Genomic DNA, 13,261 nt, shown 5'->3' with positions numbered 1-13,261 from the left:
GATCAACACATCCTTTGAAATGAGACACTTTTGTTGCCCTGAGGGTCGCCATTTCCTTCTTGTCAATTTGATTGTGCCTGAGCGAGTGCAATGGGTTTCTGCTAGCCTGTGGGCACACTGGCCAGGTCGTCCTTCAGCAGAGATTTGGGTTTCTTAAGAGAAATGGAAAGCACATTTACATAGCCGGTACTGGAAATCCATTTACCACAAAGTATAGTATCAGCCATGCTTATGCGCTTTACTTAATGTTCCTTTTACAAGCTTCTTTTATGTTACTCATCACTTAGTGTAATAACAGTACACTTTAAACCAAGGTATAAGTAATATGCAATAGACTGCAGTGTGGCCTTACTTCACACTGAGACTTGCCATTTCTGTCTGTCACAGAAAAAGCATCCAGGGACAAAACCATTCAGAAAAGTCACAGCAGTTCTTTTTGTTTTTCTGAAAGTCAAAAGATGATGATCTGTATCCATTTTTGCATCTTATCAAGCAGCAAAAGCTTATCAAGTACTGGATGCTGCATTTGTTTCTGGTGTACCAGAAAAATACCAATCTTCTTGTTTATTTTTGTCAGGTATCAAGCTAGATATAACTCTCAAACCCTTCAAAGTATCCATGATATTTTGGGCTTAAACTGAAGAATACTCTAATATACAAAATACAGTCACTAATGTTCTTTTAAATTGCCTGCCTAAGCCAGAATGCATTAGCACTGGCTGGTGCATTTATAACAAAACTGCATAAAATGGAGTGAGAATGTATTACATTTAGACACAAACTGTAAACTACTATAATAGGTTTAGCAAAGGCCAGTCTAATTGTTCACTGGAGGATAATATCTATTGCTTCTTGAATTTCATTTGAGAAAGTTATTAGAATTGGCCCACGATTGCCCGAATCCATGCTGATAAAACAACGGCTGTCTTTGCCGCTGGAAGTTAAGTAATTACCTATGAGAGCAAGAGCAAATGTAGCTACAGGCTTTGCTCATGTAGGAACACATATCAGTACCTTTCTTCTCTGCATTTTGCATTGAAAGACTCGGAAAGATCATGGAGTGCTCCATAGATCATATATCTGAATTTGACAACACCATGAACTTTGGTAATGGTCACAGATCTTACTGTCAACTTGCAATGTCTTTTTTGTTAAATAATTGATTTATACTGTATGATTTATATTGTATTGTCATTTTTATCTTATGTCAAAGGCATTCAGAAGTGAAAGTGAAGTGATAAAGACAATACATGTTGGGGTCATGCTATAGGATCGTGATAAAGGAAGAGAATGCCTGGATCAATACATGATAGTTTGGCTTGCTTTATCTCTTTGTCCACCATGCACCATGTTCTAAAGACTATAATAGAGTGAGCATGATGATAGACAAGGTCACACCTTTTGTTTCCTCTGCAAGTTTGAAGATGTGCTTCAGGGAAACACTGCTGCATTTATTTGATGACCTTCTGTGGTCAATTCTCCAACTACAAATCAACTTTATTGTCTCAGGTGACTCCTAACCAGTAGACATGAACTCCATCATGAGAAGCCAGTTTCAAAGCGAACCAGCATGGAAACCCCCTGAGACCTCTTCTGAGACCCTCTGAGCTGAGAGTGTGCTCTTCTGATTCAGGCCAGATTGCTTTTGCACTGGTACTTCACTGGTCCTGGCATTATACCTAGCTTTGTTTGTTTACTCTCTAGCTTTCCATCTGCTGGTTGTCTTCATTTGGACTTTGAACACCAGAATTAAATGTCAGCCTCAGGATTCCTCTTCCCTTTGTGCTGCTGCAACATGGGATTTGTGGAGAGTTTGTGTGGCTATTAGTTCTGTCCATTACCTCACTCTTCTTTCATATCATCCTCCCAATGGGTGGAAGCTTTGCAACTGGTGTGATGCCACAGTATGGTTTTGATATTCTTTTTGAATTTACCATGTATGTGAGCTAAAAGTAAATCCGCTTGCTAAGCTGCTGAAATTGATACTAATCATATTTTCCACTCAATCTAAAAGCTAATGCAGTGAATTGGTGCAGGCACATTTAGAAAACCATATGGCAGAGATCAGTCGGATTCAGAGGTGTAACATAAACACCTGTGCCAGTGCATTTTAAAGCATGGTTTGCTTTTTACCCTTTGGTTTTAGGTTCAGATATTTGGGTTTGGTACAGATCCTGTGTCTGGTGGTACACAATTCTACTTGGTTTTCCACAGTCCTTTTATCCAGCTCTTGCCTATAAGCTAGTCCAGGCCAGAAATGAGCTTGGCTGAAGGTTTCCATTTGGTCATGCCTCAACCTCGTATACAGAGGTTGTCTCTCGTATTCCTCTACAGTCCAGCCAGCAGCCTTTGTCATGGACGCCAGGAGTCCATAACAAACCTACATCACTGGAGGACACCGATTTTTGAAGATGTTCTCTGTCCAAAAACTTGATAAAGCTATGCTGTGCTATACCTTTGTAGTCTGTCCACACTGCAACTTGAAACCAAGTGTTCATTTGAAATTATTGTTGGTGTGCAGTATTTATCTGAGATGATTAAACTGAGGTAGGGTGTCAATATGCAGTAATGGTCTTCACTTAATAGTTGCCTTTACAGTAATAAATATAACTTCAAATTTGTTGTTGTAAGAGAAAGTATCACCCTTTCCAAGGAGCTAACTCCACAGTCACTGCCTACATCCAGCATTACAAATGAAGAAGAGAACCATGCTCTACCTTCTCTTAGACTCTCTTCTAACCCCACAGGTTTTCTAGTCCCTTTCATTACAGTTCTAAATGTTAAACACGAGTACTGTCTGTGGTAATCATTCACCAATAAGCAGCATGCAATGCATTTGATTATCTTATCTATTGTACTCAGTTGAGATGAGAGCAGGTTTCAGGGGTTTCATTAAGATGCCAATTTCTCATAATTATTGAATATTCTGGAGGCAAACTGTCTAGATGAGATTAGATGTGGTTGTTTGAGAATTACTCACTTCTAAACCATCTGCCTCTCAAATTACACATTACCCAAACTGGTTGGCTCACAGTGGACCCTTATTGAATTAGAATTCCTTCAGTGTGTTAAGAGTGGCTTTGGATACCTGTGTACCGCCACATGCAGCAAAAGCACAAGCTTCAATCTTCTCCTTCATTGTTGTGGCTGCTCTCTGCACACCCCTTCATTTATCTTCCGACAGTGGAGAGAGGTGGAGAGGGGGAGGCGGGTGCATGGATGACTGGAGAAAGAAAAAGACTGTGGTAAAATCTTTAAAAGTTGGATGGGATAGGACAGATAGGTCCACTACTTTTACTCCATGTTAATTGTTGTTATGTTAATTTCTATCAAGTTCACTCAATCCTATATACTGTATACTGTCCTATATACTACGGCAGAATGACGGCGCTAAACTCATCTGAACACTGACAACTCTATCGTGATCCGATCATATTTCGTGTATAATATGTAAGGAATAAAACACAACGGGACATGCTGTTATAGGAAAATAATCAATAAATAACCTTTTTAATTAAAGAATGACAGTCTGTACTTTTTATCCATTTATAGTTATGTTTCACTATAGTTTAATAGCTTTACGTCTAACTGTTACAAAACTCCTTCCTGATAACTCCTGATAACTCCTTCCAAAATGCTAAATAAACATCTCCTCACAGACAATGTCATCATATCAATGATTATATGTTTCTTAATCTGTTTATGTGTAGCGTCCAGCATAAAAGTACCTGTGCTAGTTGTTGCTATGGAAAAGATAATGTATTAGAAAATATTAATAGGTTAATAAGGACCTTGCAACTAGAACTGGTCTGAGCTGCTGTTTTTGAAAATTAATTGATGTCTTTCAATGGGGTCCCTGGAGGACTAGTGGTTAGACCACGGCGTAACCTCTCACTGCTGCGGCCCGGGTTCAATTCCTGGCCAGGGAACGGACCCCAGCCACTGGGGATGCACACGACAGTGCACTTCCAGCGCCAGTCCCAAGCCCGGTCACCGGTAAAAACTGTGCCAAATCAAATATGCAGACCATTGATTCGCTGTGGCAACCCCTAACAGGAACAGCCAAAAGAAGAACAACAATTGACGTCTTCCAATCAGACCAATCAGAATGGAACGTTCAACAGCACGGTGGTATAAGAATGGTTTAAAAAGTGAAATGGTGCATGAGCATGAGATTAGATGTCCCAGGCTCCAAATGCTCTGAAAACCTGCTTTGACATGCTGCTGCTTAGTTACTGCAATTATGCACTTGTCATTGCTGTAACTAACCCTTATCTGACTAAGAACATTCATATTAGGTCAAGCATTGCCTCCTGTCTAGGTGGCAGGCAAACTAGAAATATAGTGACTCTATAGCATGTTTATCCCTCCATACCCCTTCTGGACTGCTGCTGATGGAGCTTGGTTCACATTAACATCTTAATAAGAAAGTGTGTTAAACCATGTCTTTGCCTCCTCATTGACAAGATTGAATTGGGTGTCAGGCAGATTCCTACTGACTTTAATTGAATCTGCTTTCTACATGGGGGAAAAAAGTCTTTAAAAAACGCTATCAGGTTTATCAAGTAATTTTTGGTTGTTTTTGGCAGCTACCACTGCGGTATTATTTCCCCCTGCTCCCAGTCTCACACACAAGTTGTTTATAAGGTGAGATTGGGTGGGATGTTGTACAAGCACACCGATGTGTGTTTTCACGGTTTTTGTTATCCTCTAATAAGTTGTGGCCTGTCGGTTTTTGTTTTTGAACTCCCCCAGGAAATCCAGCAGCCTTCAGATTTAGACCAGAGATGAGTGTGGGAGATTGCCGTGAGTAAACACATAGGGCTGATCAACTCCTCGTGACTGGATTACCAAGCGCTGGATTGCTCGGCCGCTCCAGCAATCCTTGCTTCTCTTCCTTTTCCTCACTGTCCTTTTCAATCAAGTCAGGGGATGAATTTTTGGCCAGGCGTTACAGAACAGTAAATATAGACTTTGAAATGCACCAGAGGATGTGTCTGTCTTAAGATTCATGATTTTCAGTCCTTTGCTTTTACCAATGAGGAGTTCAGTTGTATTATGATAGTGAGCTTGAACTGTCTTGGATTTCAGCTGAAGATGATGTTGACTCCTGACAGAGTGCAGGCTCCAACCCATTTTCCTTTCCCATCTCCCACCAAACTCTTTAATTTCCGAGCTGAGTGTGAAATATTGATGAAAAATTTTGAGCCTCCTTCTCACCGTGAAAGAACCAATCAAGTCCACAAACCAGCATTAACTTTGGGTTGTCATGGATCTCTACACTTGATCAATAAACTTCACATATCATTACAGCAGGCTGCAGCTGAGGTGCCTGCCTTGTTCTCAGCCTGAAGTAGTAGAAATCTTTCTTAAAAATTGCCTGTGATTCACATTTTTAGTCTCGAGGGCAAAGTGTATTTCAGTGCCAGATTCATTTAAGGTGTAGTACTGAGCTTTTATGCCAGTGATATGAGGACGTGGACCTTTAAAGTCAAACCCTCTTTTATGAGAATTGTTGCCCTGTTAACTGCTTTACTTTTTTCTTCTATGCTTTCTTTGCCAACAGCCCTGGTGGTTTGTTTGCTCACTTAAGCAGAGGGTTTAGTTAATTAGTCCACAAAACTTCTTATGAGCTGTGGTAATAAAAAATTAGCTGTGGCTAATTACATAACATTTTATAAAAATGCTAATGAACTACTTTGTAGAAAATGCTCACTGTATGTGATTGTATGTTTAATGTACTAACATTTTCCATTTTCCTAACTATCTGTGTGCTAGGGTGCTTGAAGACTCAGAGGTCCATTAAACAATCTTTATAATGGAAGTGGCCATCACAAAAATGGCACTTTTTTAAACCTCTGTCAATAAAAAAAATCAATAAACAAACACATAAAAAAGCAGTTGTCACTTCCATTAAAAAGAGGACTTTTTTTTAACCCCACTGCCCTTTGCGAATAAGTTTTAAGATTGTCCTGGAATAGATACTGCCCAGTTCCCGGACTTACTTAAAATGCTTCTTTAGAGAGAAAAAAAAAAAGAACATGCTTGCTGTTTTGTCAGATTGTAAATTGTTTATGACACTTGTAAATTGCTTTTTAAGACACACTCTAAGGAATGCAATCCTTTGAGAATCTTCAGAACCCCGCTATTTGCCTTTTATAAGACTTTTGCGATAGTGTTTTATCGGTTCTTTTTAAGGTGTCCACTTTGTGTTTTTGTCCCAGTAGACTCCAGAGCAGGAGCAGGAGCTCAAAGAGTGGTGGATCATGCCGTCATCGGAGGGGTTGTGGCCGTTGTGGTCTTCGCCATGCTTTGTCTCCTTATCATTTTGGGCCGATACTTTGCAAGACACAAAGGTATGTAGGCAGTTCATTTCAACACAAATTGCACACTCTTTCTAAGATGAGGTCAAGAGACCTAGTAATTATTTAGGCCAAGATTTTTGGTCAGAAGGACTCTGCAGAGATGCGGTGACTTGCTGTGGAAATGCTACGATTCTTTGTGGCTGGTGCATGGGTAAGATTGGCATCCCTCGGGGCTCAGTGTAGTTCTGTGTTTTTATTATGAAGAGAGTCCAGTTTTCATTGAGGCTACTGCTTTCATTATCAGGCAGTAGACTGTAGGGACAAGGATAATACCACTCGGAAATGAAGTTTGAAGTGGCGTTGTTATTCCCACCACCTTGTTACATTTTGAAGGTTAATCCTGAAGCACAAGTCGGCGCGAATGGAAAACACCAGCGTCTCTGATTTGGAGAGGTTTTTCATGGAAATTGAAGAATATATTTTCATAAATTAATGGTGACTTTGAACAAAACGATCAACAGGCTTGTTCTTCAAAAACATGTGCCATGCCCGTTTTGCAGTGATTTGCTGGTTTTAATGGTGCTCATTTGCCATTGCAAATGAGAGCTGCGGAAATGTATTCTGTAATCAAACTGTCTCCCATGTTTTATCATCTGAAATTGGTTTGAGGCGCCTGCTACGTTTGCATATAAAAAGCAGCATAGTGGTACAGCCTGCAGCGCTGCACACACCTTACTTACAGGCATCCCACTCGCATTTTAAAGTCTGTGTGATCGACACTCGCTGTAAATTAAAGAAGCCACTCCAGACAGTCTTTTAAGATCCACTGGTTGCATCAGTCAGATGCCGTAGGGTGCGCAGAGAATATTACTTTTATCATCACACCTTTCTTTGAAACTTCCTACAGGTACCTACTTCACACATGAAGCAAAAGGGGCAGACGATGCAGCTGATGCCGACACGGCCATCATCAACGCTGAAGGTGGACATAACAACTCCGATGAAAAGAAGGAATACTATATCTGATTGTACAAATCTCTGGTGGTGTTATTAATATTATTATTATTATTTTGTTTTGTTTTTTTTGGATGGTTGGGATGGGAGGGGCATGGAGGGGTTAAGAACGGGGAATGTTTTGTTGTTTTTTGTTGTTCTTCCTGGGGATTGAATGATGTAGACTACATGGACACCTGAGATGATTTAGCCATTGTCTTTGAGGAGCTGGAGCTGGTGGGGATAAAGGGTTGGTGGTCAGGGGGTGGAGGGATGGGAAGGGAAGGGCTGTGGTTGCCAGATGTTACCATGTATCACTATAGAAAGCTTCACCATTGAACACCTCCCAAACTGCTGGTACTATTTTTTTCCTTCAGTTCTGACCATTTGCAGAAACTTCTGTGCCTTGTTCTGAATTTCTTTTCTCTGTCAAGCCTTTGGTTTTGAACTCCCGACTGTCATGCTTCCCCACATATAACCGCACCCCGTTCCTTTATCCGTGTTCCTTTTACCAATGTCGCAGTCTGCTTTCCTATGAGGGTAAATATACACAGCGCCTCAAGACACTCCTGCACTGTGTAGGCATCAAGTTCTTCTACTTCAAACCAAAATCCCATCATATCCGATCTTCTATACTGTGAGAAGGCCAGGTTATATGGCATCATTTCTGCATCCTTTTAGTAAGTCCAGAACATGTGCATCACGTTTTAAATATCCAAGAATTCAAATGAGGAAAAGTAAAAGTATGACGCGCTAAAGACCATCCAATCCCACTTAGTTCTACGTTAGTACTATAGAGGAGCACTGCACCTGTTTCTATCCTGGCAGGCCTCTCTGCATTGCTACAAAATGCTATTTTTTAAATATTGCCTCGTTTTCATCAGGTTGTTTTTCGAATTACATGTGCCAGTACTCTTGAGGCATTGCTACTCGTCTGGAATGTGCAGACGTGCAGGCGAATTATTTTCATCTTGACATGCTGCACTTACAGAGGCACGTTGTTTGGTTGCACTTAGCTAGATGGTGTTGAAAGCCTTTTGTGGATATTTATTTGGCTTTGGTATAATGTTTTCTTGTTGGTTTTTTTTTTAGTTTTTTCATTCGGAAATGTTGAAAAAAAAATCCATAATGGCAAAACAATTGTCATGACATAAAAAAAGGTCAAATGCTTTTTTGTCTTTCAAATTAGATGCTCTAGCTTTCTTGAGCTGGTGGTGATGGTCCTGTAGCACATGCTTATCTGACTACCTAAAATATTGTCAACTCAAACTGTGGGTCTGTTAGTAGGTTTTAGATTTTGGTTTCAGTATATATGACTTGACAGTGTAGGATGCAACCAATGATGTTTCTTTTGGACTGTGGGATGTTCTGTAATATAATTATACTACCTAAGGACAAATCTTAAACAGTCAAAATATGTTTCCTCATGTAGACCTTGTAGGTATGTGCTAATGATGATGAGCCCCAGCCGTGATATGGTACATATCAATCTGCTACATTTGACTTCACTGATTACCTCTAGCTTTATTAGCAGTGCAGCTAATCTGAGTGCTGACTCTAATGTTTTAAGACAAACTGGAAAAAAAATAGGAAAAATGTAGTCAAAGGTAACTGATTATATTATTAAATAAACAGACCAGTTATTGCTAACTTTGTTCAGAATTCAGTTCCAATGCTTCGCATTCTCTACATAATCAGCCTACCTGATTGGCTCTGTTGGATTAGGATTAGAATGGAATTCTCCAGGAAATGGTTGGTGATTAGTGATCTTGACTAAACAAACTAAATCAATTTAAAAAGATATATAAATACCTTACTATGTTCCTGCTCCAAGGTATAAATAGAGATTTCCATAATGGACTTTGTTTAGCTTTGGTCACAAGTCTGTACTTCTCGATTCACACATGATTTCCAGGAGTCCAATTTTAACGTTTGCATAAAGAACATACAGTTTTACTGATTCAGTGTTCGTTTTGACTGGATCAGTGTAGATTTCGTTAAACTCAATATAATAGATGTATATGTGTTAATTGAGGAATTGGCTTTTTGGAGCAAGTCCTTTCTTTTTTTTACAATTAAAATCAATAAACAACTAAAGTCAAAGCTTTATAAATTGGCCCTGGCCCTCAGCTTCACTTCACCAGCATGACGACAAACACGGTCACAATTGTTTGAAAGCTGCCAACATGCTTATCAAACATGAAAGGGTCAGACAGGAAGTTAGACATGTGAATCTATACCGAACAACAAACAGGATTATGTACTGTATTTAACATTACGTGCAGCTCCACAAACTCTGAAAACTGAATTGATTTAGGAATTCCCAGATGGTATAGTAGAATTGATCAGCCCCGAGATGTATATATGCTCATCATTAATGTAACTCGCCACTGTCTTTCACCTTCTGTATATTACACTTTATCGCTGAAGCTAACAGAAATCAAACATGCCAAACACACTGGTGTTTTCTGCTGTCGCTCTGACATCTGGTTTAAAAAAAAAAAAAAACATGAAGAAAGCAGGGCCTTCTTCCAAGCGCATCCTGTACCCTCTGGATGAAGAAAAAGCTTCATTTCACGTATGTGAAAATATATATATAGGCACCTGTAGCTCAGCTGACAAAAGTGTATGTGAATGTTGTTTTCCAGAACTCCGACTCTTCCTCTCATGTCAAGTGCACACCGATCAGTGTAAAGCTGAGGGTACTTTTTATGAAGTTATGGGTTTTGCTCGTCACATTGTGCTGTTGAGTAGACACCATGCCCTGCTGACCTCTTGTGTGTAAATAGGACAAATGAGGTTAAGGAGAAATCACTGTCACGCTTTGCTTTATTTTGTTATTTAAAAAATACACCTTCGCTAAACTTTCAGTATGTATTTGACCATTAGAAAGCTTCTTTATTCTTAATATTTTATAGCACAGTACAGAAAGAATGTCTTACAGCTCAGAGGTGTAAGTAGAGATGTGCGATTGTGTGACTTTTCCATAGTGGACTTTGTTTAGCTTTGGTCAAAAGTCTGGTGGCTTCAATTCACGCAAGATCTCAGAGTCCATCCTCAACATTCACATATGTGGAAAAAAAACATACTGTTTTACTGATTCAGTGGTCGTTTAGACTGGGCCGGTGTACATTTTGTTAAACTTGATATGTTAGACCTATTTTAAATGTGTCGGTTGTGGTCTTTTGAGGACTTGAATGTCCAAAATAGGACTCTATGGAAATGCAGCGTTGTGCAAAATTGTTGTTTTTAAACACCTCCATTTTTGTCTGTTATTTGTACAGTGGAAAAAAAAGGTCCAAAAACCGCGAACTGCCTGTGGTGAAGTGTGAATTTGGGAATTTGGATTTTTGCCCATGTTGTCTTATTTTATACTGCTACATTTGTTGTTTCCACTGATTTTGATGCCCCCTTATTAAATAGTGCAACAGTGTTAATGATGTATTTTGAATTTAATTTTATTTCTTACTTGATTTTTTAAGTTGTTTTCGCCCTGCCTCAGGTTCATGTACAACAAACGAACACTATGTTTGCATCTCAGGTAGATTGCAACATCGAGCCCCCTTTCATTAATGATGTAGATAAGAATTAATCAGAAGAATCAGAAGTCGGAGAAAAGAAACGGTAAAAATTTGCATTACAGTTGTACATTTTTATGTAGTTCTTTAATATTTGGTGCACTGTACACAAAATGTTGAGTATTAATTTTAGACCTAGTTCACGAAGAAACAACTGCTGAAAGAAGTAAAAAGACAGAAGGACAAGCATCAGTTACAAACTCAGCATATTTATCAGTCTGGCTCCAGATGGGTTGGATAACTCGAAAGTTTTGGATGTTTCTCACCCATAGTTTTAAGTTGATTTTTTTTTGTCTTTCTGCTGTACTTGGGCAATGTTACTGTGTATTAATGAAAACAAAAAATATCCACATTCCCATGCACATTTTGTATTGGTTCATTTTAGACATTTTTACAAAAATGGAGAGTTCTTGTCTTAATAAAAAGAAAAGATATTAATGTTCAAAGTAATTACTGTATTTGGTGTTTTTTTTTTTTTTTTTTTTTTTGTCCTTTTTCTACATAAACTGGCTTCATGTTTCTACTGTAAAATCAAATGGTGTGTGACCATTTGTGCGATCAGCTAATTATAATTAAATATCATATAACGTTCTTTAATATAGCTTTTTCTCTTCTTATCATGAATATAACTTCTGACATACTTGAGTGAAATAATTCTTTTCCATAAACACGTTTTTAGTGCTGTCTTTGTTTTAAGGACTAAAACATGATGGGGTATGCTGTTGTAGGAAAATAATCAGCTTGTTACATGTTCAACTGAGGGGTAAAAGCCCTCTGTCCAGAAAACATTAAAGGAACAGCTAACTATTGTTTGTGCTGACACTGGAGACTCCTTCTAGAAAGTTAAATTGACATCTCCACACAGAAAACCTCACCATATCAACAATTACTAAGCACTAAGCACTAAGATTAGATCTAGATCTAATATAAACCTGTGATTTGCCTTGCAAATGAAGCTACTGTCAGGGCTGTTGTTACAGAAAATTAATCAACAACGTCTGACCAATGAGATTCAAGAATTCAACAGCACTCTGGTATAAGACAATATAATGCTGGTTATAATAATCCATGGAGCAAAATTTCTGAGAATTCTCAAGGTTGTTCTTTCCTTGTGTGATGTTATAGCTCTCTTGGAGCCTGTTAAATTTGAGAGCTCCCTCAGACATAATTCAGCAGCATCAGTTAAATCTAACATTAACGCTCGTTAGAACACACTGTGACTGTTTAAAGCATCGTAAAGTTTTCCTTGCATTAATGAAAAGATTGTTCGCTGCAATGGCACTCTGATATCCACCGTTTAAAATATGGAGCTCTGTTGTGCACACGGCGCTGAACATCATACTGTTTTTCAGCCCAATGTCAAGGATGACAGAAAGTCTAGCACTCAAAGTGAGAGTATTCCCCAGCGCTCCATCCTCAAGCTGCCTCATGCTCCTGTTTTGACCTTGCTCTTCCCTGCCAGACCCAGCAAATCACTCTGTAGATGCTGACCGTGAGTTTTTGGCTGTTTTTATTATTTTTTTTTTTTTTAATTATTTTTATTTCTCTGGTTTGTATGATACTTGGTTTTGATTGCCACAACACCAGAGTTGTCACACTGCCAAAGCTCAATGTCACCTTCTACCTGGTTGCAAGGACTCTTAAGGTGTTTCTGCCTGCGCATATGTTGGGAGGTAACGTTTCCAGTCGAGAGAGAAAGAAGGGGGAAGCAAAAAACAGAAACAGGTGGGATGGCATTGGCACGTGTATATTGTGTCCATTCGTTTTTCATGTCGAAATGAAAATGGGAAAACAAGGAAACAACTTTTTATTTTTGCACTCACAAAAATGGGAAAATAATTCATTTTTCCCTAAAATTATTATTCATTCATTTTAGTGGTAAAAAGAATCTGAAATGATAAACAAGCAAAGGAGAAATATGAGAGCTTCTTGTAATATTTAAAAACATCTTGTTTGCATATAAATTTTCCTTTTCTTTCATAATGTACATGAACTGGCATCATGATCTTATGCATACATGTACACTTGCATTATGTTTTACCTACTGTAGATACAATACTCTTTATACCATTCCATTTCTCATGACTTCATACCAGAGGCTCATATTTAAACCATGATTTCCCTTCACTGCAAGGATTTTATGAAGCCGAGTTGGAATAAGTGTGTTTTAAATTCCTTCAGATGTGTTTCTTGGCAGAATAACACTAAGTAGTGGTATAATTCCAGCACTCACTCAGTCGCCACAAATTGCCATGTTATGAATTCCATTTTAGCCATCTATAGACACCAAACTACCCTTTACAGGAGCTAAATGGACTCACTGATGGCTGGTAGGAAGAAAGTGGAAATCATTCACTTCAACAATAGAGGGTCTTAATGGTGTTG

The 13,261-nt window shown here is 38.8% G+C and overlaps 1 protein-coding gene across 12 annotated transcripts in view; it reads left to right on the top strand.

Annotated features, from left to right (window-relative positions):
* The window catches only part of cadm1a (cell adhesion molecule 1a), a 311,796-nt gene extending 300,470 nt beyond the window's left edge, over window positions 1-11,326 (top strand). For 8 of the 12 annotated variants that reach the window (XM_053240138.1, XM_026938557.3, XM_026938559.3 and 5 more), the window contains 2 exons: window positions 6,225-6,356; window positions 7,213-11,326. In XM_053240138.1, coding sequence (XP_053096113.1) covers window positions 6,225-6,356; window positions 7,213-7,331 — 251 coding nt within the window. In that variant the 3' untranslated portion in view covers window positions 7,332-11,326. The remainder of the gene's footprint in view (window positions 1-6,224; window positions 6,357-7,212) is intronic. The other 4 variants (XM_026938558.3, XM_026938563.3, XM_026938561.3 and 1 more) reach the window with 1 other exon arrangement.
* Window positions 11,327-13,261: the final 1,935 nt, after the last annotated feature.

This window comes from Pangasianodon hypophthalmus, chromosome 15 (genome assembly GCF_027358585.1).
Source record: "Pangasianodon hypophthalmus isolate fPanHyp1 chromosome 15, fPanHyp1.pri, whole genome shotgun sequence".
Classification (NCBI taxonomy): domain Eukaryota; kingdom Metazoa; phylum Chordata; class Actinopteri; order Siluriformes; family Pangasiidae; genus Pangasianodon; species Pangasianodon hypophthalmus.
This window is presented reverse-complemented; position numbering and strand designations above follow the sequence as displayed.